At 44.7% G+C, this 26,333-nt stretch overlaps 1 protein-coding gene across 6 annotated transcripts in view; it reads left to right on the forward strand.

Annotated features, from left to right (window-relative positions):
* The window catches only part of TIAM2 (TIAM Rac1 associated GEF 2), a gene marked incomplete at its 3' end in the record, with an annotated part of 230,178 nt that overhangs the window by 111,183 nt on the left and 92,662 nt on the right, over nucleotides 1-26,333 (forward strand). For all 6 annotated transcript variants that reach the window (XM_079939028.1, XM_079939027.1, XM_079939029.1 and 3 more), the window contains 5 exons: nucleotides 7,138-7,248; nucleotides 8,415-9,587; nucleotides 15,179-15,614; nucleotides 20,785-20,957; nucleotides 24,236-24,460. In XM_079939028.1, the coding sequence (XP_079795154.1) occupies nucleotides 8,421-9,587; nucleotides 15,179-15,614; nucleotides 20,785-20,957; nucleotides 24,236-24,460 (2,001 nt within the window). In that variant the 5' untranslated portion in view covers nucleotides 7,138-7,248; nucleotides 8,415-8,420. The remainder of the gene's footprint in view (nucleotides 1-7,137; nucleotides 7,249-8,414; nucleotides 9,588-15,178; nucleotides 15,615-20,784; nucleotides 20,958-24,235; nucleotides 24,461-26,333) is intronic.

Raw genomic sequence — 26,333 nt, forward strand, 5'->3', positions numbered from 1 at the left:
TTTAAAAAACCCCTGAAATATTTTCAGTTTCTGTGATGGCTCAGAGGTAGCTGGGCCTCTGAACTCACTGACATTCCAGAAACATACCAGTAATATTTGTGGGGCTGTTGGTCTCACCACGTCTCTCATAAACTCAATGCTGTTAAAGTTGTTGTAAACTCGCTTATTGATTCTGCAAATGTTTCCTGTTAATCATTGCTCCCCCTTCCTACACAAGCTGATAAGCCCCTCTGGGGAAGGGATCAGATCATATATCACTCTTGTTTCTCTCCAGTGCCCAGTACACGGGTGGATGTATAGGCGGGTCTGGGGAAATTCAAGTTGAGTTGGTGAGTGGAACTCTTATTTCACATCAGTTCCCAAGTTTCTGCGAACACTAAGGATATTTTCTTCTTTTGCCAACGCTGCCTCCCACGCTGGGCTTCGAGCTACTGATTACTGTGGACTCCTTCCCAGATGGTGTCCCAGAGTGTCCCTAGGAGACGGCTCATGTGTGGTGCTCCTGGGGACAGTGGGGAGGGCGCGAAGGTGATGGGCAGGGACAGGCAAGGTCTCCCCCAGCCTCCTCTCCCTCATCCCTCCTTCCCCTCTTACCTCTTCCTCCCCGTCTCTCTCAACGTTATCCCTGACACTTGTGCTCAGCCCCTGCTGCCCTTGTCACCTCTCCTGAGCAAGCTGGGGGCTTTCTCTGCTTAGTTCACTTGTTGATTCAGTCACATACGGATTCAGCAAGTGGTCCTGGAGCGCCCGTGTCTTTGGATTGCCATTTTCTATTCCTTGGAATGTCCTTTTCTGTCTCCATCTCGCAGAATCTCACACATCCTCAAGACACAGTTCTTTGGCTGACTTCTTTATGGGGTCATTTTTAACTTTCATAGGAAGGGTCTGAATGTCCAAGGAAAGTTCCTCTTAATCTGTAGCCTGCAGAAGGGTGGGGACGTCACATGTGGTGCCCAGAACTGCACATCAATAACGGAGAGTCCTTTTCTCTCTCGCTCTTCTTCTTTCTAGCTGAAGTGTTTGCCTTGGGTGATGATTCTTTGGATGTTTCAAGACTCTCTAGACTTGGGTTGTCCTTGGGTCTTATTAGAATGGATGTGCCATTCTGATGAAACTGCTACTTGCGGTTTTCTAAGTCATTGTTTTCAAGTTCTTTTTTCAGACCGTTACTCAAGGAGATATAATTTTACTTCACCACCCAATATACAGGCAAATATACAAGCACACAAAAAATTCTAATGTCATAGAACAATTTTTACCATTATTGGGATACAATTCTCTATTTTCTTATAGTCTCTGCTCCATTCCTATTCTATTCTGTTCCTTTGAAAATACTGGTATTAAATCATTAAATGAATTTCATGAGCCAACAATGCATCATGAACCCTTGGACAAACACTTCTGTAAGCAGTGCTGCAGATGTTCAAGTTTTTTTTTTTATGAAAACAGGTGTGAGTGCTGAGACCCTGCTTGTGAGAAATTGGCTTACTGAGGTGATGTGCTCTGCAGAAAGCTGGGCTATTGTCTCTGTGGAATTTATTGCTTTTCCCCTGCTGAATACCAGCCGTGTTTGTCGACTGAGGTCCTGTTAGGCATCCCTTCTGCAGATTGGTTTGTCTTTTCATCTGTTAATATGCATTTGGAAGGAATCCTGCTGAATTGAAATAGACCCAATGGGGCTCCACAATGGCTACTTAGCTTTTGACGCCCTTAGCAGCAGCCCGCTTTCTGCCCACTTTATTTATAAGGGTTACGCTCCCTCAGCACTATTCCTATGGAGACCAGATGTTCCTTTCTCCTGCCTCTTCATACAAATTGGGTTCAAGTTTTCTTATGATTAGAAATGAGCTCCTTCGAGTCCGGGTATCGGTGCATTTGGAGTGCGCTTCCTGGAGGCAAGATGGGAGAAGCAGCTTCAGGCTGTATTTACAGAGTTTGTTAGTAAGTTTGGGTCCTTGACAGAGTTTGAATGCTTTGGTTTTAGATTTTCCGGCATATTTGTTCTTGTATTTTAGTGTTTTTACTGAGACAGGCAGTAACATTTTAAGGCAGGGTTTCTCAGCCTCAACACTAATGACGTATGGAGTCAAGTAATTATTTATTGTGGGGACTGTCCTGTGCGTTGTAAGATCTTTAGCATCTCTGAACTCTACCTGCTCGATGCCAGCGCCCCAGCGTGACAACCAAAAATGTTTCTAGATATTGCCAAATGTCCCCTGGGGACCAACATCGCCGTGGCTGAGATTCGCCAGCTGTTCAGTGAACACTTAGGTTACATTTCTACACTTCCTAGCATGTAATAATACAAGTACATGATTTGTGTCATTGTTTCTGTTGACATTTGACACATGTGTGGCAAGTTAGATAGTTTTATATGCTGTAACTATTGGGGAATTGATCAAAATCAGTGCTAACAATGGAACTTGGAAAGTTCCAAATTTATATAATAAACATGTAATAATTAATGTACTGATTAATAGTTAATAAAATGAAACAGCAGACTGTTATAAGATCTGATATCGTAGTACACCAAGTTAAATTTATCACTAAAAATTAATAATAGTACTGTATATTTGTGTTCCACAGTTTTTTAGGTGGTTTCACATATATTTCCACACTTGATTCTCTATCCATGAAGTAGGTAGGACAGATATTTTTATCCTCAAGTTGCAAATGGGGAAAAAGAGATTCAGAAAGCATAAGTAGTTCGACCTAAAACTCACATGTTATTTAAGAGCTGGAAGCAGGTCTTAAACCCAAGTTCTGTGACACAAACCAGACAAGGATTCTGAGATTTGTCTCCTTAATGAGTGAAGCTCCCCTCAGCCTCCCACCCCTCAGTAAAGGGAACCAAGTAGATATTGTTATGATTAATGGTTAGTCCTTTTCTTATCTTTTTTCCAGCTCTTATCACTATCCGAAATGTTTGTCTTGTCCAGTGATGAGGCTCCTCTTTCAGTATAAAAATCTTTCTAAAATTACGTGAGAAGCCTTGTTGGTATCTTGTTGAGCTCCCCTTAACTGCCTCGCCAAGGCGTAAGTCTGGCTTTTGTTCCGTGTCCCCACGCCTCCGTTCTGCTTGCCATCACCAGTCAGCCCCCAGCCCTCCGCACAGCCCCATCTGGCCTGCTCGGGTTGTCTCTGATTTCCCTGTAGTTGCTCCATCTGGGCAGCCGGCACAGGCGGAGACCAAGCAGAGTTGGAGGATTTTAGTTTCCTTTGCTCTGAACTCTATATTATGTGGAAGCAGAGAATTTGCCAGTCTGACACATGAGTTCAAGGCCAAGCTCAAGGCAAGTGAAGAAAAGGTAAATCTTGAATTTCCTCCTAGAAGTTTCCTGCTGTGAGGTTCAGTAGGTCACAGTGGCTGCTGGGATTCTGATGACGTATTTGTGGAATTCCTCCACATTGCCGGACATTTCTGGGGTGGTAATTGATTGCAATTTTAAAAAGTTTAAATTAGGAGTTTGGGATTAACATGTACACAGTACTATATATAAAATAGATAACAAGGACCTACTGTATAGCACAGGGAACTATACTCAATATTTTGTAATAAAGAATAAGGGAAAAGAATCTAAAAAAGAATGTGTATGTGAGAGATATATATATACATATAAATACATATATATAACTGAATCATATGTATATGAACGACTTTGCTGTACACCTGAAACTAACACAACATTGTAAATCAACTAGACTTGAATTTAAAAAAAAAAAGGAAAAAAACTTCCATTCTTGTTTGTGATTTTAGCTTAAAAAGCTACATAGCACATTCATCAGATTGGGGATTGGAAGGGAATGTAGAAAACAAAAGACAAGAGTTGTTTTTAGGTTCAGGAGATGGTGATCAATTTTTTTAAATGCCAATATTTTATTATAATTATTCAATAAATAAAAAATAATTGTAAAAAAAGTATATACACAGCATAGAATATTTGTGAGATCCACACAGTCTTAGCACCCTCTCATTTATTCCTGAGTAACGCACGTAAATTTTCTCTGGGTCAGCTGTGGGCCTTGTACGTTAGCGTACCTGATACGTATTACTGCAGGTTAGTGTACCAGTGTGCATGCTTTTTTCTCTTGGGGGCTTTTAGCTATTTCTTTTCTTTTTAAAAAATTTCACAGGAAATCTGTTATTTTGATATTGTCAGCCTGCTTTCTATCAATAAAATTTTTTTTTTTAACTTAAATACCATAATATTCCCTTAGTAAAAGTTCAGAGAGTCAGGGTTGCAGAAAACCTGACCTGTTTATTCTCTTGCTTTCAGACAAAAAAATCACAGCTGAAGTATGACAGATAAATAGCAGTTCAATTTGCCAAACTCCTCAGGGACAGATCTAAAGTTTCCCTCAGAGATTACCCTTCTCTGTCAATAAATTCCTCATAAATATTAGATAAATTCTTCTTGCTACAGTTTAAGGCTGTTTTCCCTTTGTGGGATTGATTGACTAGGGGTGTTGAACAGCTGGTCAGCATCGTCCACGTGTCACATTGCATGTTGTATCTGCCTTTCGGCTTTTCTCCAGGCAGTACTGTGTTAACTACTGAGACATCGCCTCATGGATTAATACATCAGTCTTTCAGCCACATCCTGTTGGGATGATTCCTGCTCTTAGTTTGTGCCCAGATCAACCTTCTAACAGGTGAAATTGCTTTCATTCAATTCAACAGGTGTTTATTAAATGCTTCTGTGAGTCCCAAAGTTGCAGACCTTAATGGACAGCACCTCAGAAAGGACAGGGTTCAGGGCTATGTGTTTTAAAATAGGACATGAAATTTTAAATTAAGCTATTTAACTTCACAAGGAGTAAGACAAGTTGAGGTTACAATCTGCTGCTGGGGCATAAACTTACAACCCTGAGCCATTCTTCACCTTTGAACCCCTGTCTTTGTGTGTCCTTGAGCGGCTGGCCCAGCGGGACCCTCTCTCAGCGGCAGCGTTATGCCGCTGGGTTGGGGGCCTTAAGCCAGTGCCGTGTGTGCTCGTCTTTGGGCACGTGATCTGGGATCAGAAGGGCCTGACAAAGAGCCGCCCAGGAGACTTTCACCTGTGCGTCATCCCTAGACCTTGGTCTTGATGAAAGTACACAAACACAAAGGCTCACGCCCATCAGCTTATTGTGTGAGGTCTGAGACCCGGCAGCTGGGAGCTTCTCTGGCCACTTTTAGTTCCTGTGTTAAAAGAGTGTAGCTGAGAAAAGACAGACAACTCAGGTTTTGAAGTTTCAAAAGGTGGGGTTCTTGTGTTCTAGCTCCTGTGTCAGAGGTATCACGGGGGCCACTTTTTAGTGGCAGCTCAACCAGTGGCTCTTCTGCCTTTTAGATGTACGGGAGAGCTGCCCACGGGAAGGTGTGGTCAGTAACGTAGTAGGTACCATTTCAGACCTTGTTAGTTAGATGCTGGCCTCAGTCTTTATAAAGGCTGTTAGATCTCCTGCTGATGCCTAAGTGGGAAATCTTTGACATTAAAAAATGTTTTTTTCAATTTAAAATGTGTGTGTGTGGATCATCCCAGATAGACTTGTGTCTTTGGCCTCACTGGACATACTTAGTTCCCGTGCTAGTGCTTCATGAACTTTAAAAGTCACCATCGAACCCTCCAAAGAAGCTATACAAGTGGCTAATAAACCATGAAAAAATGCTCAACATCACTAATCATTAGGGAAATGCAAATCAAAACCACAGTAAGATATCATCTCATTACTGTAGGATGGCCACTATATAAAACAAATAGAAAATCACAAGTATTGGTGAAGATGTAAAGAAATTAGAAGTCTGTGAACTGTTGGTGGGAATGTAAAATGGTGCCGCTGCTATGGGAAACAGTATGGTGGCTCCTTGAAAAATGAAAACTAGAATTACCATATGATCCAGCAATTCCATTTCTGGGTATATACCCAAAGGAAGTAAAAGCAGAGTATTGAAGAGATATCTGTATACCTGTGTTCACAGCAGCATTATTCACAGTGGCCAAGAGGTAGAAAGCAGTCTCCAGGTATCCATTTACAGATGAGTGGATGAACGAATTGTGTACACATACAATGGAATATTATTCAGCCTTAAAAAGGGAGGAAATTCTGATGCCTGCTGCAACACGGGTGAGCCTCGAAGACATTATGCTAAGTGAAATACGCCAGTCACAAACAACAAATCCTGTATGATTCCGCTTCCATAATGTGCCTGGAGCTGTCAGATTCATAGACAGAACATAGAAGGGTTGTTACAAGGGGCTGGGGGGAGGGGGGAGGGGGGGAGGTGGGGAGTTGTTTAACGTAGGAGGTTTAGTTTTGCAAGATGAAAAGCATTCTGGAGACGGACTGCGTAACGATGTGAACGTGCTTCACATTACTGTCTGTACACTTGAAATTGGTTCAGATGGTAAATGTTACATGTGTTGTACCACAATGACAAATAAAAATTTTAAGAGGAAAAAAGTCACTAGTGGCCCCTCACTGCTCTGCTCGCTCTGTCTGTGGCAGAAATAAAGGCTTTGTGTCCGGCAATGAGCACAGCCAGATGGCGGCACCCCAAGCCCCCCTCCTCTTTCCCTCAAAGGTGGGCTTCCTGCCTCTAGCCTTGTGCAGTGAGACCCAAGCAGGTGCTGGAGAAAACCTTTTCATCTCATCCACCGGGTCTGCCTCTCTGACCCGCATTATTTTAGCCAAGGGCTGTTTCCCTGCGACTCTACATTTTGGGTTTTGTTTTTGCTGCTTCGTCAAATGGGGAACAGGGACCCGTTCTCGCCATAGCAGGACGGTGCTTCTGTGAGTTGTTTTCCTAGCGGTGGTGACAGATGAGCCATGACTCAGGGCAGCACTTTCACCTGCTCTCCCCTGAAACAAAGGCGTACATTTGAATGCAGACTGTGTGGAGTGAAAGGCCGTTGCAAGGTTGGGGGGTGGGGGAGGGGTGGGGGAGGGGTGGGGGGAGGGGTGGGGGGAGGGGTTGGTCCTGGCTTCCTTCACATCTTCCGAACAACCCCGATGGATCAGGCTGCTCACAGACATTCCATTTATTATTTTGACAGGGATTCTGGGCACCTGTTGTTTCTTCAGGTAACTGACATGAAACCTTCGTTTAATGGGTGTTAAAGCTTGACAGAGTTTACTCCTATTTCTGCTTTTCAGGATCATTTCATGGACTCACTCCTCTCACTTGCTAACCATGCTGCCTTGCTCCCAGGACCCTGTCAAGTCGACTGACCATTAATCTCCCTCAGCGCACAGACCAGACTGCAGGTAAATCCTGCTCATGGGAGCTGCGGTTCATGTCTAGTTGCGTGACTGTGATTTGGGGGATTAGTAAAGGTTTAATTATTTGTTCCCATTATTTGCGTTTTAAACTGTGTTTGATAATTGTCACCAAAGAAACGTCAGCCCTTTTGAATTTTGTGGCTGTACGTTCTTAGGTACAAAAGAATTAAAATGAAAAGCCTGCTACATATATTTGGAGACATGAGTGGAAGCATCGCCTCCAACTTGCCTCAAACAGTGATACTGGTTAAAATAAAAAACTGAGGGTGGGGTGGGGGGGGAGGTTTGGATCAAGTTTCACCTTGAATTTGGCTTAACTAATAGACTCCTTAAGCAAATTGGGGTGTTAAAGGGAATTGAAAGAATCTAACCGTTTTTTTTTTTAATACCCACATTCTAACAAGTCAGCTTCAGACTTTTTTCTGTCATCAGGTCCTAAAGTGAGAACCCTGAAAGTCTTTAGAAAAGCTCTAGAGATGGTTCATTAAAATGTTTTTCTGTCCCAAATGAGAGCTTGTATTTTCCTCCCCTTTTTTCCATCTCAGTTTAGTTTTTGAGAACTTCTAGGCCTTATCCTTTTTGATATCCTACTCTGTGTGGTACATGAAAGTTCCAACATAGTATGGTACCCAGAGTCATGTTATTACAAATGTGGTCATTTTTCAGCAGTAATCACTTATATTGGGGTATGGTATGAACTCTTCCAGTAGCTTATGTATAATGAAAATATATCTGTGTGGTCACTGAAAAATCATTATATTGGAGTGACAGAGTAAGATATTTTTCCCTCATTTTTCTCTTCAAGAATCATTGGTTCAAAACCTCCCAATACCACGCCTATAGGAGGTCTCTTGTCTTAAGCTGATTCCTGTGCCTGTTCAGTTTCTGAATTAACATCAGACAACAGATTGTGCGCTTAAAATCACCAGCACAGGAGCGGGCAGTACTGTTCATCTGGCTGATGACCTGCATTTTAGGAGGAGAACCAATTCCGTACGTCACTCTTGTCCCTACGTCTCTGAGTTGTGTCAGGTTCAGAAAGAAGTTGCTTGGTTCCTTTGTCATGTGAAGAACGTAGTTTTAGAAAGTTCTGTCATAGTGGAAGGTAATTTAGGTCGTGAGTCTTACCAATGCTACTGTTCTTAATTTAGGTTAAAATGGGGAACTCCGAGAGTCAGTACACCCTTCAAGGATCTAAAAATCATAGCAATACTATTACTGGTGCTAAGCAAAAGCCTTGCTCCCTGAAAATCCGTGGCCTTCATACAAAGGATGACAAGTCATTGCACGGATGGGGTCACGGAAGCAGCGGAGCCGGGTACAAGTCCAGGTCGCTGGCCCGAAGCTGCCTTTCTCACTTCAAGAGCAATCAGCCTTATGCATCCCGACCAGGTGGCCCTTCGTGTAAAGTCTCCAAAGGCAGTGCCTACTCCAAGCACAGGACAAATGCCTCGGCATCGGATTTCCAGGGCAACGATGCTGCTTTCTCCCCCGAGAACGGCTTCCACTACGTCGGGCACCCACCGGCGGATAACCACGCGGCCTCGAGGGACTGCAATGGGCACCTTCTCAACTGCTACGGCAGGGACCAGAGCGTCGCGTCCACCCCTCCCAGCGAGGACCGCAAGAGCCCCAGGGTGCTTATCAAGACACTGGGCAAGCTGGATGGGTGCCTCCGGGTGGAATTCCACAGCGGCGGCCAGCACGGCGCCGCGGCCCCGGGAGCCTCGGGCGGCCCCGTGCAGCTCCTGCGCTACTCGGCCGGCGCCCCGCCCAGCCCGCGCGCCTCCCCCGCCGCCACCGCCGCCGCCGCCACCGTCGCGCGCCCGCGCTCCAGCAAGGGCAGCTCGCTCAGCTCCGAGTCCTCCTGGTACGACTCGCCCTGGGGCCCGGCCGGCGAGGTCAGCGAGGCCGAGGGCTCCTTCGCGGCGCCCGGCACACCGGAGCCCGAGCCCGGCCTCCACGCCGGCTTCCCGCCCAGGGATGCTCCAAAGCCTTTCAGCCAAAGCGCCTCCCTCTCGTCCCTCCGGGAACCCTACCCGGACGCCACCCTGGGGAGCCTGGCACCCGCGGCCCTGCGGCTCTCCGACGACTACATGGGAACGCGCGCCAGCCTCAGCGCCCGCGTCTCCTTCGCCTCCGACATAGACGTGCCGGCCCGCGTGGAGCGCGGGGAGCCCGGGCAGTTCGCCTCCTTCACCCTTCCCTGCCGCAAGTCCAGGGCCCTGAGCGAGGAGCCCTCCAAGAAGGACACCCTGAAAGCCAGGATGCGCCGCATCAGCGACTGGACGGGAAGCCTCTCCAGAAAGAAAAGAAGACTCCAGGTGAGTCAGGCTTGGAGCGCCAGGAAAGATGCTCTTCTGTTTTCTATCTGCAAAATGGGCAAGTTAGCAGAAGCTACTGCAGAGCGTGTCCTGAGGCTTGAATGAACTCGTGAGAGCGAAGAGTTTAGCCTAAGTCACGGCACATCTTGTTTGCAGGTGTATGTGCGTGTGTGTTTTCTTTCTTTCCTTTTGCTTCAGATGTGCATTTTCATTCTTACCCCTCGACTTCAGTCTCCCGGGTTCTGTCCAGTCTCGTCTCCTGGACTCTGGTATGAACCCCACAGGCCGCATCCCAAGACCTGGCCAAACGGTTCTTAGAAAAGACAGTGTTGGAGAGACTTCCCCAATGAATTGGTTATCTGAGTATTTTGCTAGAGCTCATTGTTAAAGCCTAAACAGAAAGGAAGAGAGAGAGATCGTTGTCATTTTTGGATGAGTAGCCTTGCTGAGCTCGATATTACTTTGGAGAAATTAAAATTCCTGTTGTTCAGTTGGTACATCAGGAAGAAAAATGTGGGTGATCTATCTATATGTATAATCTCACCACCTCCTCATGGGGCAGCTAACAGTTTTGAAAACATCTTGACCTAAGTACGTGGAATAGCAAAAGTATGATGATGTTGAGAAAATAAGAATCATGATGATGACAGTAACCCTTTTAATGGGCATATAAAGTTTGAATGGGGGAAACAAAATGACTTCGACATCAGGAAGGAAAGTAATAGTTTGCCTTCTTAAGTAACGGGATTTCTAGGTTTTCAGTTGCTTGCTCTTTGTTTGTTTTTACTTTTAATCATTTATAGAAGGGAGAAAGTGTTTTGTTTTGTTTTGTTTTAACTCAGTATAAGTCAGATTGTTAAAGGAAATTTGAGTGACCAGTTTGTCTCTAGTAGAATTGCATTTAAACCATCCTAGATAGATATATACTTATAAAATTGCATAGAGCTTTAGGGATAGAAAATAACTTCCCTGAGCAGATTGTTTCAGATCTATGAAATTTACCATTAGTTATTTCCTTCTTATGTATGAGGTGCGTGCCCCCTGCCCCCAGATTGTACTTTGTGCCCTTTTCTCCTCCTCTACACAGAGATGAAGAATAGATGACTGTTTTCCTATTACAGAACTCTTCATACCCCTGAATATAGTCATTTGCTCCCTCCTTACTTGTTACTTCTTCATGCTAAACTGCTAAGTGCTGTAGTAGAGATTTCTTTGACCTTTTTTCTCAGCTGCCATTTCCCAAACAACTGACAGCAGTCAAGCATAATTGGAGAGAGAACTACTTTCTGGGGAGCTGCAGTCCCACACAGACAGCTTTCCCGTCTTTTTGATGCAAGTGTTGTGTTGTCGACTAGTGTTCAGCTCTCATCTGCTGTGGCCCTTAAGCCTGTTCTTCCACATCTCTTATTTGCATGTTTCTCATCTGTGCTTGTGGCCTGGCTTACACTCGGCTCTGCTGTGTCTCATTCCGTTTCCATTCAGGTCCAAAGCAGACCCTTTGCCACTGTGAATTGACCACATTCTGCCCCATGCAGGACCTCGCTGCCCAGCCACCCTGGGAAGTGAACCTCCTTCAAGTCTGTATCATCCAAAGATTTAACTGGATGATCTGTAAGCCTGTGAAGTTAAGAACAGACGGGTTACAATCAAAGAATCTGAATGTGAAAGCTAGAAAGGACTCCCTCTCATTTTAAAATGAAGAAACTAATATTCAAGGAGTTTGAAGACACATGGCTCATTAGGGGAGAAGCCAGGGCCAAAGCCACTTCTGCCAAAGCTCAAAGGTGTGCGTTTTCCACCTAGCCACATGGCCGAGGTACTGTTGATAGCCACTAGTAATTACTTTGGGGTTACTGAATATTAAGATAATAAACTATCTTGTATTTTTGAAAAGTGGCCTAGGAAGGCAGCTTTTGAGTTTTGCTTGTGTCAAACTTTGATAATTTATAAAGGTGAGCAAAATGTACTTTTTTGGTAAGTGTGCCACTTCCGTTGGCCACGCCTTTGCTTTTTTGTTCTTTTTTTTTGTTTGGCTGCACCGTGCAGCTTCTGGGATCTCAGTTCCCTGACGAGGGATTGAACCCGAGTCACCAGGCCACCAGGGAACTCTGGCCTTTGTTTTTTTTTTTTTTTTTTTTGCGGTATGCGGCCCTCTCACTGTTGTGGCCTCTCCCGTTGCAGAGCACAGGCTCAGCGGCCATGGCTCACGGGCCCAGCCTCTCCGCGGCATGTGGGATCTTCCCAGACTGGGGCACGAACCCGTGTCCCCTGCATCGGCAGGCGGACTCTCACCCACTGTGCCACCAGGGAAGCCCTGGCCTTTGTTTTTCTTTTACAGTTGAACGTGAAGACAAAGTTTGGATCCTTAAAAAATGTAGTCAGTGCATAGGAGCAAAGTTGGTGACAGTACACTATAGTAAGGACCAAATGCTTATCCTCTTACACACGCAGACTTCTGTATGCCAGCAGGGCTGAGGCTTGGAAAATCTTCCTATGATGGGTAGACATATTTGTTTTGACTTTGTAGAAAAAAGTGACGTAAAAAGAGCAGTCCTTTTTTTTATAGGGTTTTCAACCACTCTGGGGAGTTAGAGGCTGAAAGCAGATGAATCAGTGGAAAAACTTACATAGCTGAGAAAGAATATCACACTATTCAAAGCTAGAGGGAGGGGGAGGGAACACACATGTGCTGTAGAAGGGCATGTGTTTGATGCTGGTAAGCTATTCACACTAATGCAGCCTTGCTGAGACCTGTGAGGCCTTGCTCCTGTCCTGGGTAAACTTTCCATTCTGTCAGTCAGGGTGGGCTAGGTTATGCGGAGGTAACAAAAAGCCCGCAGTTCTCTGAGGTTTAGCGCAAGCGAAGTCTTTGTCTCATTCAAGCTGCAACTCTGGTCGGCATTGTTCCTCTCTGGGACCCCAGGTCCACAGAGCAGTTACCATCTGGCACACCGCAAGCCTCTGTGGCAGAGGGAGAAAGAACCGTGTGTTGGCTTTTGAAGCTCCCACTCAGGGGTGACATGTTTCACTTCTGTTTGCATTTATTGGCCAAAGCAAGTCACGTGGCCTTGCCTAACTCCAAGGGAGGGGGGGTGGGGAGTAGGGAATGGTCCTGCCGTGTACCCTAGGGGAGGACCAGATATATTTGAGGGGTAGCAGTGACTACTGCTGCAGAGCTTCTTACAGAGGAGATTCAGGACACAGAGACTCCGGCTTTCTGCCCATCTTAATTTTAGGCTCTCACTGCCCTTTGAGGGCTACATAGTCACAGGGAATTTCTGCAGAGGACCAGTGGCCATTACTGTGAAAAGGACAATAGCATACGAAGAATGACATAGTAAATTTGGTACTTTTTCCTAGAGAGTGAGGAATGGTGATAAGAGTTTTCCTTTAGCTCTAAAGGAATTTAGTGACATCTCTTGAATTCCTCTCTACTCTTTGCTGTAGTGCTCTTGTCATCGTTATGTTATCCATTGTTTACGATTATCCAGTGGGGGTGGAAATGGAAATCAGACTTCTTTATGTACATGTCTAACATAGCCCCTTAGTTTCACACCCATAGCACAGTGATCAGGAAATCCAGCTCCGACTATTTAGGAACTGTCCTCCCTCCCTCCCTCCCTCCCTCTCTCCCTCTCCTTCCTTCCTTCCTATTAGCCTGAAAATGAGTCACTAGCTATTAGGATTCTAGATGGGAAGCTTTACAAATTTATTAGAGACCAGGAAAGTTCATGTCTGTGTATAAGAATCAGTTATGGATGCTAAAATGCGATCTTTCTCCATTTGTCAAGGAGGAAAATTTGTCTTGCGTTGCTCTAGTTGAACATTTAGAAGTTAGCGCTGTGACTTTAAGTCTCCCTCTTATGAGGAACAGTGTCAGGAGTACTAACAGGTTACATTTAAGTTTGCCACCTGATGCCTTTCTCTGGCAGGGCTCTGCTTGGTTTGAAACACCCCATTATAGCTCTAGCTGGGTACCAGAGGCAATCCCAGTGTTTTGGGGCTGTGAGTCAGAGACTCCTATTTATAGCTGAAATAATGTCAATACTAGCTAAATTAGAAGTATTCCTTCATCTCCTAAGAACTTTTGAAGAGCAACAAAGTGACAATTGAAAAAAAAAAAAAAAAACCCTTAAACTATGTTGAAAGTTTCCTGTCCAAGTGACTCACCACAGCTGGCTTATTTGCTCTGTTCTTGCATAAGCATCAGTGTATAAATAAATCTGATTATGGGACATAGTATATAAACAGAGCGGAAGATAATATTTTCATTAGTAACAGCTATGTTTGGGGCTCAGTTGCTTGTAGCCCTTGGGTGTTTAGAAGCACTTTTCTATTGATGATTTTCCTGCAAAAGAAGCAACTAATTGCGACTTGATTTCTGGATGAAGTTTCTGAAAAGAAAACCCCTCCACACAGGGGAATATTCAAAATAAGGTCTTTAGTCAATGGTCCTTGATCCTGTTTTCCCTCCTTTTTATTTTAATGGAGAAGGAAAACCCACTAGCCTCTGAGTATTAGAGTCTCTCTGCAGAGTTACCTTAATTTAAGCCGTAAGTTTGGAATGTCAGTGTCTTTTAAGTCATAAATTAGCTCACTTTCTGCTGAAAAATTTCCTTACTGCTGTTGACCAATGAATGGCCTCTATGCAAGTTATTCTTCTTGAATGTCTAGACTTCTAATCTAGACGTTAGAGGAAACCTTTGTGTTTTCATCTCTGTACATGGCCAATTCACTGTTCAGTGCATGTTGTCCTAAGGGGGGCAGCGGTTATTAGAATAAATATTATTTTTATTTAGAACTGCCTGTGTCTGATTTTGTGGCAGAATAAATATTAAAGAATCATGCTTTGGTATTGCCAGTGCTTAAAATAGGTGTTCAAATAAAACAATGTGAATGAATTAATAGTACATTCCTTTCATGAAAGAATTCCAAAGTAAAAAATATTTGTTACGAAGTAAAAGCTACAGTTGGTAACCACTACCCTTTGTGGATAAGGAACGCCAGGTGCGTGGTTTTCACTGTCCAAAGAGGGAAAATACGATGCTAGAGATCTCAGTGTCTAGACCTTGGAAGGGGGTGAGAAGCTGAGACTGTTCACTGTGGGGAGGGGAAGAAAAGTTTGTATAAACCACGCCCTCCTTGAGTGTGGAACTAGTGCTTGTCTAATTTAGCTTAAAAATGATCCAGAAGAAGAACAAGACTGCAAGAACACGAATTCGTTCCCGGAAGATACTGATTCTCAATTAGCAAAGAAGGATCAGTCCAGAAATGTTCGCTAGTGTGTTTTGAATATACTAGTTCATTGTTTGATGCTAACTGTGGGTTAGATTTAGGGCAGTCAGGGTTATTTGGTTTACATTTTTTAAGCATTGATTCCACAGGCTATACGTTGGGTTGAGCAATACTGTTTCTATAATTCTTTCTGATTTGCAGACTTGATGGTTAAAGATGCATTAGAGAAAAAAAAAGAATCTTGCTTTGCAGCAGTAGTATTAGCAAACCACACTATTAACACGTATGCCGTATTGGGGAAGGGGTGCTTTGGTCATATGTAACCTCTGACGGGTGGTCATCTGTGTTGCTCACAGGAGCCGAGATCCAAGGAGGGCAGTGACTACTTTGACAGTCGCTCGGATGGGCTGAATGTGGACGTGCAGGGGCCCTCCCAGGCATCTGCATCCCTGTGGTCAGGGGGCTCGGCTCAGATCCTGTCCCACAGAAGCGAATCCGCTCACGCGATCGGCAGCGATCCCCTGCAACAGAACATTTACGAGAATTTCATGCGAGAGCTGGAAATGAGCAGGACCAACACGGAGAACCTCGAAACGTCCACAGAGACCGCCGAATCCAGCAGCGATTCGCTCAGCTCTTTGGAGCAACTGGACCTGCTCTTTGAGAAGGAACAGGGGGTGGTGCGCAAAGCCGGGTGGCTCTTCTTCAAACCCCTCGTCACTCTGCAGAAGGAAAGGAAGCTGGAGCTGGTGGCTCGGAGGAAATGGAAACAGTACTGGGTGACACTTAAAGGTAAGTGATCGTCACCACCCAGAGAGCCCCTGGGGTCCTTTCCTCCGCTGTCCTCTTTCCTAGGAAGTGTCAGTGAGTGTGGTGTTGACCTGAGTTCACGTGAAGGCATCTGATCCAGAATCTACCAGCCTGTTTTCCTACAAATACCTTCTCAAACCTGTATAATATGCCTCACTTAACATTCGTATACATTATTCATTCTCATAAGTAATGATTGAATTTAATAACTATTGCTCATTATTTTATAGGTATTTCTGTACCATTCTTTTAATACTTTTCCTGCATCTGGGGGTGGGAGGGGAGCCCCAAATAAGTTACCAAACGTAGTTTAGTTATTTGGAATACAGATCATGAATTTCTGTGCGTGTTCAAAACTCCAAAGAGGTATCCTTCCCAGCTTGTACAACTAAATTTCATCTGCATTATTTGATTTGTGTCACCTCGCCTCTATGAACTGAGAGTCTAACTGTCGTCACCAACAAATGCTTTTTTTCTTCTTTTTTTGATGCAGAGGAAATAGGAGAAAGCATTTGCTTTGTTAAGACGATAAAGTTTTCTCGCAAGCATTTGCCACTTAAAAAATTATAATCGCCTCGCTCATGGTGGATGGATAGATTATTTGAAGTGATCTAAGGCTCTGAGTCAGCATCATGTTGATTTACACAGATGTGAACACAGAGCAGCCCCACAGCCTCTGGCATTTCTTCACAGCTGTCCTGTGACTCTTTGTCAGCGGAACCTGGTGTGGTGCGCAAAGTCAAACCTCATTAGCGGCCACCACCCTTCCTTGTCATGGGAGAAGGCAGAAACAGAAATCACGTCTGCACGCAGCGAGTGTGGAAGGCCCGGAGCTGTCTGCGGCGCTCCCCGTATTTAGAAATTGTGAGCCTTGGGGAGCTGGCGTCAATTCACAATTACCCAGAAGCCCCTTTCTGGGCAAGGTGCACCCGCGAAGGCATCTCCTCTCCTTTCCCTAGCAAACTGGAGGGTTTATAAAACCCAGGACCCAGCATCCCACACGGATGCAGTCCTCTTTTCCAACTTCTGCATTTGGATCCTTGCGATACCTTGTGGCTGAGGAGGGCAAAGAGCTTACCCAGCTTGGGTGTACTGGAGAGGTGGGGTTTTCTACTGGATGACGGAAGAGATTTGGAAGGTTGGAATTACGGGTCACATCCAGCAAGATAACATTTTGAAGGGATAAGTGATGCTTTAAGGTTTAATAACCAAAGAGCAACCCAAGTACAGGATAGGGAGGTATAGCCGCAAAGTATTCCAAGTGAAAAAGATTTGAGGGTTTGATTTGCAGGCCATTCACAGTGGGTTTCCGCTGTGATGAGGCTAAAATGAAAGTAAATGTGATTTAAAGAGCACACATGGTTGTTGGCCACATCATTAGAGGTGTCATGTCGTCTGCAGCTCCATCATTCCCCCCTGCCTCTGCCCTGGTCAGAGTTGGCCGTTTCTCTCCTTAGGGGCAGGATATTGCAGGAGACTTGTTCATAAACGAGCCAGTGGGTCTTGTAAAAGTTCCAGCTGAAGAGGGGAGTGAAAAATGTCCCCTCAGGGGAATGAGCGTCTGGAATTGTTTGTGACTCAAAGCCTGAAGCTGCATCCCATTCGTGCGGTATTTAGAATGGGTGCACTGAATTCTAGAATGTGTCATGCATAGGATGTGTCAGTCTTGTAAAAGAGACACTGAATTTATTCTGGTTCATCTGAGGTTGGGATAAGACTAATAAATGGAAGACAAGCTGATTGTGAATTAATGTAAAAAATACAACAGTAAAACAACAAACAAACCCACTGCCTCTTCCTGAGTTCCCTGCTACTGGAGACATTTGTGCAACGCCAGAGTGTTGGAGGCTTCCTGGGGGAAGTTCAGGCAGGGATCACTGAAGTTTGGAAGAGGGTGTCTCCAGGACCCTGTCCTCCATCCTGGCAGCTTCCCCGGGGAACTTCTGGTTGCCGACTTCGGGGGCAGGGATGGTCCTGACTTGTCTCTGATGATTGCAAGACCCACAGTCCTTCCTGGGCCCTTGCTGGTTAAACACTTGAAGACCCGTGGATAAAGGGTGCTTTGTAGGGGTAAATGTTATAAAGCACACATCCCTTTGTTTCCTTTGCAGCCAAGGAAAGGCATGGGATAGAGATGTTTTTTTCCCAGCATAACCTTTTCCATGTGGTTTTCTACACCTCTTTCCTCTGGGAATTCAATATGTTGAATTCAACTTTCTTGGCTTAGAATCCAAGTTGTAATATTTGGACTTAACGGTTTCATTTAATCATAGTTAAAAACATATATGTGTATATGTACACACACACACACACGTACATTTAAGCAGAATTTTTAAATTATCCTTGCAGTTTCTATGTAACTAAAGTAGAAAGAGTGTTTTTCAGAGACAGCGGCTATCAGCCAACCATCTGGTTGCCCACCTACATCGAATGTATAGGTATGCTAAGGGCGCAAATGTTTTTTAGGGTTCGGAGGATGTAATAAATTTTTAACAAGGGTAATTCTGCTTTCCATCTGTCTTTTCCAGTGAGTGGATTTTCGTGCGGTTCACAGGGAACTTCCTGGGCAGAATAGTTGGCAAGGGGGTTAAAGCTGTCCCTCAAAACACACAGTACATAACCGAGGTCAGGAGGGGTGTTCATAAAGGAAGTTTAAGAAGCTGGTCATTCTGCCTGTGACAGGGGAGGACGGATGAGTGTGGGTTGAGAAGGTGGATTTGAAGGGAGACCGAGACTAATTTCTCTCCTTTCACTGGTGATATTTCTAGTAATACAGCCTCTCCTGCTTCCAGTGCTGTCCTGATCTGTTTCCTCTTTTTGCTTCCACTGACAACTGCCCAGGCTGACACCAGCTCCTGGGGTGGGGGAGGTGGACAGGGCAGGGCTGACGGCCACAGCATTGGGGGGTGGGGTGGGCACAGGAGGCTCTGCTGACGTGGGTGCGCAGCCCCTTTCCATTAGCCTCATTGCCCCCGCTTCAGAGATGCAGATTAAGTTAAACTCGATGTAACAGACTTAAGACTGATTTCCTGTTCCTTAAATTCGATAGCAGCAGAATTCTGCAAATTGTTTGACATACTGGTCTGGTTCTAAAGCGAAATGGCCTGTTTTGGTTTCACGCTTCCGCGGGAGAGCTGCGTGCTGTCACGGTGGGGCGTAGGGGGATGTTAGGGTTGGCAGTGTTCTGGCATCTGCCCAAGATTGCGTTCATTTCCTCTAGATGCCTCGATTCAAACCACCGCCCCTGGGAGCTCAGTGTTAGGGGCGCTGGGAAGTGAACATTAACCCTTTGGAAAGAATTGGGAGTTGGGTGGAGCTGGTGCTGCTCTGTTGTCCTCGGGTCCCATGGTCATGGGACGTCGCACAGGCTTTTCCCGATGGAAAGACTTGGGGACTGTTTCTAAGTCCATTCGTGGCTGGAAGAAAAGACAGGCTCAGACCTGCCGCAGTAGCTCTGGCCATAAACCTCTTGCTCCTTTCCCTTGTTCTAAGAGGCTCTCACAGCTTCTGTGTTTGGGTGAGTTTTGATTGTGGGAGGAGAGATCGCTCAGTGCTTCTTGAGATCAGAAGGTACCATGGAGGGAGAAAGCGCTGTCGTGAGCCAGGGTCCTGCGTTTTTGGATCCTGGCTTCTGTGCTGTGCTGGGCTCCATTATATAAACTTGTGCGTCCAAATTAAGATCTGTTTTCAAGGGAAGAAGTGAAACTGGTAAGAGTGAGATAGTTTTCAAAACATGGAAACTTCTATGAATGAAGGCTCATAATGCAGTAGGGTAAAGCAGCCATGAAGTGGACCCCATCCGTTTACAGTGCAGGGGAAAGCAGGCTACTGCTTCATTAACTGTCAGCATGAAACGTATTGCGTTGGCCAAAAGGTTCATTTGGGTTTTTCCGTAACATCTTATGGGAAAACCGGAATGAACTTTTCGGCCAGCCCAATATTTTCAAAGCAAGGGATGGTGCCCATATCATGATGGTACCATATCACTTACCAGCACGTGAGAAGTGCTCAGAAATGTTGATTGGTTGAAGGTTTTAAGGGATATTCAACAAGTAAACATACTTGTGAGTATTTTAGAATTTGCTTAAAAATTACGTCTCATGAGCTTCCCTGGTGGCTCAGTGGTTGAGAGTCCCCCTGCCGATGCAGGGGACACGGGTTCGTGCCCCGGTCCGGGAAATTACGTCTCATTAGAAAGCATTCCTATCGAATTATCAAAACAGATTCCTAGTAACTTCTGCCTAGAATATCTTATTAGCTTATTAGGGGAAAGCTATGTACCTGCAAGCATATGTAGCGGCACTTTAGGGTAATGTTTTAAACTACGGGGACATGTAGCTTCATTTTCCTCTTAGTCTAAATTAGCAAGATGGTAGTAATATTTCCTATCACTGTGAGATAAGAGAATATATTAAAATTAAGTTATTCTATGTGGCATTTGGAGAATAAACTGGGTACTTTCTCACAAACGGCAAAGTGCCCCAGGAGAACTCGGTTTCTTGTGACCCCACATTTTAAGTGTAGAAGTTCGCTTAGTTAATGAATACGGGGTTTTCTTCTGTCTCCTGCGTTTAGATCTCCTAAGAAGTGTGGTGCTGTGGTTATGAAGGAGGCACTCTGTGGTCAGCGTGCCCGGGTTCAGATCCTGCTCCACTGCAGTCCAGCTATGGGACCTGCAAAGTGGTGTAAACTCTCAGGCTTTCCATCTGTAAAATGGGACTAATAACTGCGCCTGCCTTCTAAGGCTGCTTTGGGCACCAAATAAGCCAGAGCATGTGAAATACCTAGAAGAATTCCTGACACAGAGTAAGCAACAATAAATGCTCGCTATTGTTATCACCATTATTACCTTTACAAGAAACATCTCATTTTCATCTGGGCTGATGCTAACACAACTAGGCATAATTTAGATACCAAAATTCCTTTTGTGATAAAAAGTCTTATTCAGTCATTTTCTTTTTTCTTTTCTTTCCTTTCCTTTCCTTTTTCTTTTATTTTCTCGTCTTTTCTTTCTGTCTCTCTCTCTCTTTGTTTTCCTCCCTCCTTCCCTTCCCCTTCCTTCCTTCTGTCTGTCTGTATCCTTTACTTCTCATTCCTTTCCTGGATAGATCCTCGGGACATGTGATGAGGACAGTGCTTCTCTCTTTCACAGGATGCACCCTGCTGTTTTATGAGACCTACGGGAAGAATTCCATGGATCAGAGTAGTGCCCCTCGGTGTGCCCTGTTTGCAGAAGACAGCATAGTGCAGGCCGTCCCAGAACATCCTAAGAAGGAAAATGTCTTCTGCCTCAGCAACTCCTTTGGAGATGTCTACCTTTTCCAGGTACTGCCAAGCTTTCTTTTTTTACTTTTTATTAGTTATCTATTTTATACGTATCAGTGTATCCATGTCAATCCCAATCTCCCAGTTCATTCCCCACCACCACCCCTCCCACCACTTTCCCCCCTTGGTGTCCATACGTTTGTTCTCTACATCTGTGTCTCTATTTCTGCCTTGCAAACCGGTTCATCTGTACCATTTTCCTAGATTCCACATATATACGTTAATATACGATATTTGTTTCTCTCTTTTTTTTAAAAAAATAAATTTATTTATTTTTGGCTGCATTGGGTCTTCGTTGCTGCACGTGGGCTTTCTCTAGTTGTGGCGAGCGTGGGCTACTCTTCATTGTGGTACATGGGCTTCTCATTGCGGTGGCTTCTCTTGTTGCAGAGCACGGGCTCTAGGCCTGCGGGCTTTGGTAGTTGTGGCTCACAGGGTCTAGACCACAGGCTCAGTAGTTGTGGCGCACAGGCTTAGTTGCTCTGCGGCATGTGGGATCTTCTCGGACCAGGGCTCGAACCCGTGTCCCCCGCATTGGTGGGTGGATTCTTAACCACTGCGCCACCAGGGAAGTCCTGTTTTTCTCTTTCTGACTTACTTCACTCTGTATGACAGTCTGTAGATCCAACCATGTCTCTACAAATGACCCAATTTCGTTGCTTTTTATGGCTGAATAATATTCCACTCTTTATATGTACCACACCTTCTTTATCCATTCATCTGTCGATGGGCATTTAGGTTGCTTCCATAACCTGGCTATTATAAATAGAGCTGCAGTGAACATTGGGGTGCATGTGTCTTTTTGAATTATGGTTTTCTCTGGGTATATGCCCAATAGTGGGATTGCTGGGTCATATGGTAATTCTGTTTTTAGTTTTCTTAAGGAACCTCCATACTGTTCTCCATAGTGGCTGTATCAATTTACATTCCCACCAGCAGTGCAGGAGGGTCCCCTTTTCTCCACACCCTCTCCAGCATTTGTTGTTTGTAGATTTTCTGATGATGCCCCTCTGCTGAGCTTTCTAAATGGAGGGTGGAGGCGATGGCTTGTGTCCTGCTAGGATGAGAAGGACCAGAATTAAGAGGCACAACTTAGCAATTTGAAATAGACTCAAAGCTGTCAGACTTTGGATTAAGGTTTAAGCAAGAAAATTGGCCTCTGCTGACTGCCAGGTACCGCAGGGTCGCTGGAAATGCAGCCATTCATCCAGCGAACGCTTCTTGGATGCCTGCCCCTGAAATGCCAGGCTGTAGCCCCTGGGCTGCCCTTCAGGATACAAAGAGAGAAAAATTACCGTCCTGTTCTGGACTAGTCCGTGATCTAGTGAGTACAAGATCCGAAGTTCCCAGAGTGGAAGTTTTTAAGTGAAAACCCAGAGAAAATAGACAGTAGAGGCTTAAGTTCTTCCCAGGAATCCCAGTGGAAGTGAAGAAGCTTTTTAGGAAAACCCTCATTGACAAATACTATAGGGTCTCATTACCCTGTGGAGGTGGTCTTAGGACGTTAAGATTCAGGTTATCTACTGTTGTGATTCTTAGAATCTTTCTAGCAAAGGCGGGGTCAGGCTGAGCTGTGGGTCCTGGTGCTCTCGTTGAGTCTGCAGTCATCTTGCAACACTTAACTTCTCTGAGCTTCAGACCCTTCAACCCGTAGGATAATAATAGCTTCTAGGATTGTTTTAAGGGTAAACAGTATGATTAGGCCTGTGTTAAGTGCTAAAGAAATTCTAACTGTTATGACTGTTGTTATTATGAATTAACTCCAGAGAAATGGGGGTGAGAGCCAGGAAGTGAAGTGTGCTTCTGAAATGCCTCCGAATCCAAACCCAGTACTGGGTGTAGACACGACGTGAGCTGCAGATTCTGTGTGGCTGGAAGCTTCGTGGAAACCCTCCTAGGTCCTCGATTCAGGTCTCTGATAAACTTGGTCCTGGCTGCCCCCAGGGCCCCTGTAGAACAATATTAGTTGTTTTGGGCCCCTTTGATTCTAGATTCTTTGGAATCTAGAATTGTGTGAAGTGTTTTGGGCAATAGGATTTCCCAGCACTAACCTGGTAAAGGCCCTGGGCCTCTAGCCTTACTGCTGTCCTCCACCTGACCTGACTGAAAAGAGTTTGATTTTCCTTCTTTTAACAGAAAGGTTTGCTTGAACTTTCTGTGGTGCTTTAAAGCAAAGTAACAAACTGGTGTTCATATGAATTGTAGGAAAGGTAAATACATTGGATTAAATCTGCATGGACTTAGGGGGAGGTATGAAATGAATATTTTATTTTGTGATTCATATCCTTAGTTTTTAAGAAATTTTCCCGGTAGTTCCCATTGTGCGATCCCCCAGGTCACTGGAGGATTAACCTCGTGGTGTGAACGTGTGTGGTTACCTCTGGGCATCAGGGGAAACTGAACGTGCGTTTCAGCCTGCTTAGAATCATACATCTTTGCCCATTCTGCTTTGTTCAGACCTTCTTTACTGTTTTTAAAATAAAATATTCTTATATGAAAATACTATATGGTCATTGTGTCTGAAGGTACTGAAGGGTAGAAAAAGAAAACCGCTATCCATATTCCCAGTATTCACAGACGACTATTTTAATATTATTGTGTCCTCCCCAAAATGTTCTTTTATCGTTATTTTCCATAATTGAGTCCATAACATAGATGAAATTTCATATCCAGCCTTCACAATGTAACCATTTAGTCCTAATATTTTCTCATCGTATTAAAATTATGGCGATAAACCGCTTTTTAGAGAGCCGCGTGATGCACGCTGCATGGATATGCCCTGGTTTTCTTATTCCTCCCCTATTGCTGGTGTACACCTTGATTCTATCAATAGCTTGTCTTCCCGTTCTATCTGGGGCAATGTGTCACTCTCGATGTTCTCACAGGCCCTCTGGAGTAAAGGAAGCCTGTGGACCTGTGTTGAGTGTGTTTTTGTTTTTTTTTTTTTGCGGTACGCGGGCCTCTCACCGTTGTTGCCTCTCCCGTTGCGGAGCCCAGGCTCCGGACGCGCAGGCTCAGTGGCCATGGCTCACGGGCCCAGCCGCTCCGCGGCATGTGGGATCTTCCCGGACCGGGGCACGAACCCGTGTCCCCTGCATCGGCAGGCGGACTCTCAACCACTGCTCCACCAGGGAAGCCCTGAGTGTGTGTTTTTAAAATTAAACAGTTTTTATGAAGCGAAGGTACTTTGGGGATTTACATATTCAAGCCCAGCCTGCCACTTTGGAGAACACTTTTGTGGTGAAACAATTCCAAATCGCTTTTTTCCCCGTGTTTAGGCCACCAGCCAGACAGATCTGGAGAACTGGGTCACTGCCATCCACTCGGCCTGCGCATCCCTTTTCGCAAAGAAGCACGGCAAAGAGGACACAGTTCGGCTGCTGAAGAACCAGACCAGAAACCTCGTTCAGAAGATAGATATGGACAGCAAGATGAAGAAGATGGCGGAGTTACAGCTGTCTGTGGTGAGCGACCCAAAGAACCGGAAAGCCATAGAAAACCAGGTACAGGTTACTTACACGTGTTTCCTCCCATTGCTTAAGTCACTCAGGGCACACTCAGATGGGGGAACCGGTTCCTACACCTCTGCGGGGAGTAGTTTCTGTGGCTTTTTGGTTCAAGTACTTAATGGCTGCACTTTTGTCGTATGAGGGATGTGATGTGCTTTGCAGCCTTTGGTGGCTGTGTATGTGCACTGGGACATTTTGTGACCAAATCTTGTTCCCTTGTGTTGAGTAGCTCCTTGCCTGGATGATTCTCTCATATATTGGCACTTCCGGAACAAAATGTATATGATAAAACTGTTGGAAGATTAGACACATACGATTCTAATACAGAAGATGGCTGTGAAAGAGTAGTTTGGTATAATACAGCTATTCCTGTGTCTGTGGATTAGAAAAAAAACACTAACTTTTTGGTTTGTTTTTTCTGTTTATAACAGATAAGGTGCTAAGGAAGATGCTTTCTTTGGCCTGTCTCCACATTCACATCATAATTAAACAGCTACTTTCTATGCTGTTTGCATTTTAGAGGAGAGGGAGAAGCTTAGCTTCTGTTTTCCTTTACTCAGACAGCCTGAGCACTTCCACAAGTGTCGGTGAAATTTCTAGCACCCCTCTCTTCATTCAGTTTACCTGGGAAACACACTGAGGTAGAGATTTGCATGTGAGGAGTTTTATGAGGACCGTTCTCAGGAGTAAGGGAGTGAGGGAGCGTGATTAAGGAGGGACTCGTTGAATTGTGTTGAGCTGAGCCTACAGGGGGCTTGGGAGCTGGGGTGGCCATTCAGAATTGCTTGCTTCCAGTGAGGCATGTCGTGTCATGCCATGTCCACTGGTCAAAGCAGCTGCCTTCAGAGGAGGTGGGTTCCCATTCTTGCGCCGTGAGCAGCTAAGGGAAAGAATGCCTCTGTCTTGAAAGGGAGGTCTGGTGGTGCACAACAGTATCCACTACAGTCCCTTCAAAATCAGTGTCAGATGATTTGGGAACTTAAAGAGGGACAGGGCGAAGATGGGTTGGCGTGTTCCTGAATTTTTCATACTTTTTACTTTGTAAATTATAGAGAGACCAGGTTCTTTAAAAAAAGTTCCGTGGCAACACAACGATTTGGACACGCCATCAGAAAAGAATTTTCCCTATAGCATTTGATTTAAATCACAAATCAAACGGAACATTATCAATCTTCTATTTGTGTTTGAATATTTAACCTTGCTTAGAATTTTTTTTTCTGCCTGCATATATATGAAGAACTTAGAACGTATAGAAAGAAATGTCTGGCTGTAAATAAGAAACTGATGAAAGGCATGCATTCAAGTGTTATATTTGTGTTACACTAAGAATTTGGGATTTACCAATTGGCAATAGCAAAATAACCAAGTAATTCCCACCTCTTGCCCCTTCATCAAGTATTTCTAAATGATGCACAGTTGAGACAGATCTTCTGCTGACACCTGGATCCATCGTTGCCTTCTCCTTTTCTGATACCCTGTGTCGTCTTTCTCCCTTCCCAATTCTTCCCTCTCGCTTATTTGTCCATCTTCAGATATCGACATACCTAACAGATGCCTATAGCTTCAAAATATAAACATAATTATAAAATATGGACCCTGTTTCTAAAAAATATATTAGTTAGTTAGAAAGCAGGCCTCATAAACATGAAACTAAAGAATATTCTAGAATGGTATAAGTTAGTACCAACTAGCATAGTCTTCAAATGCTATGAGGCATCAGGGGTTGAGCTGTGCTGTGATCTAGAGGAGATGGAGGAGACTTCCTGGAAGCATATGGCCTTAAAAAATTGGTAAGAGGTGTGCTGGTATGAAGGCTGATCCAGGCTGGGAGGAGAGTGGGCTGCATGGTAGAACAGCTTGGAGGTAT

The sequence above is a fragment of the Stenella coeruleoalba genome (genome assembly GCF_951394435.1).
Source record: "Stenella coeruleoalba genome assembly, chromosome: 12".
Classification (NCBI taxonomy): Eukaryota; Metazoa; Chordata; class Mammalia; order Artiodactyla; family Delphinidae; genus Stenella; species Stenella coeruleoalba.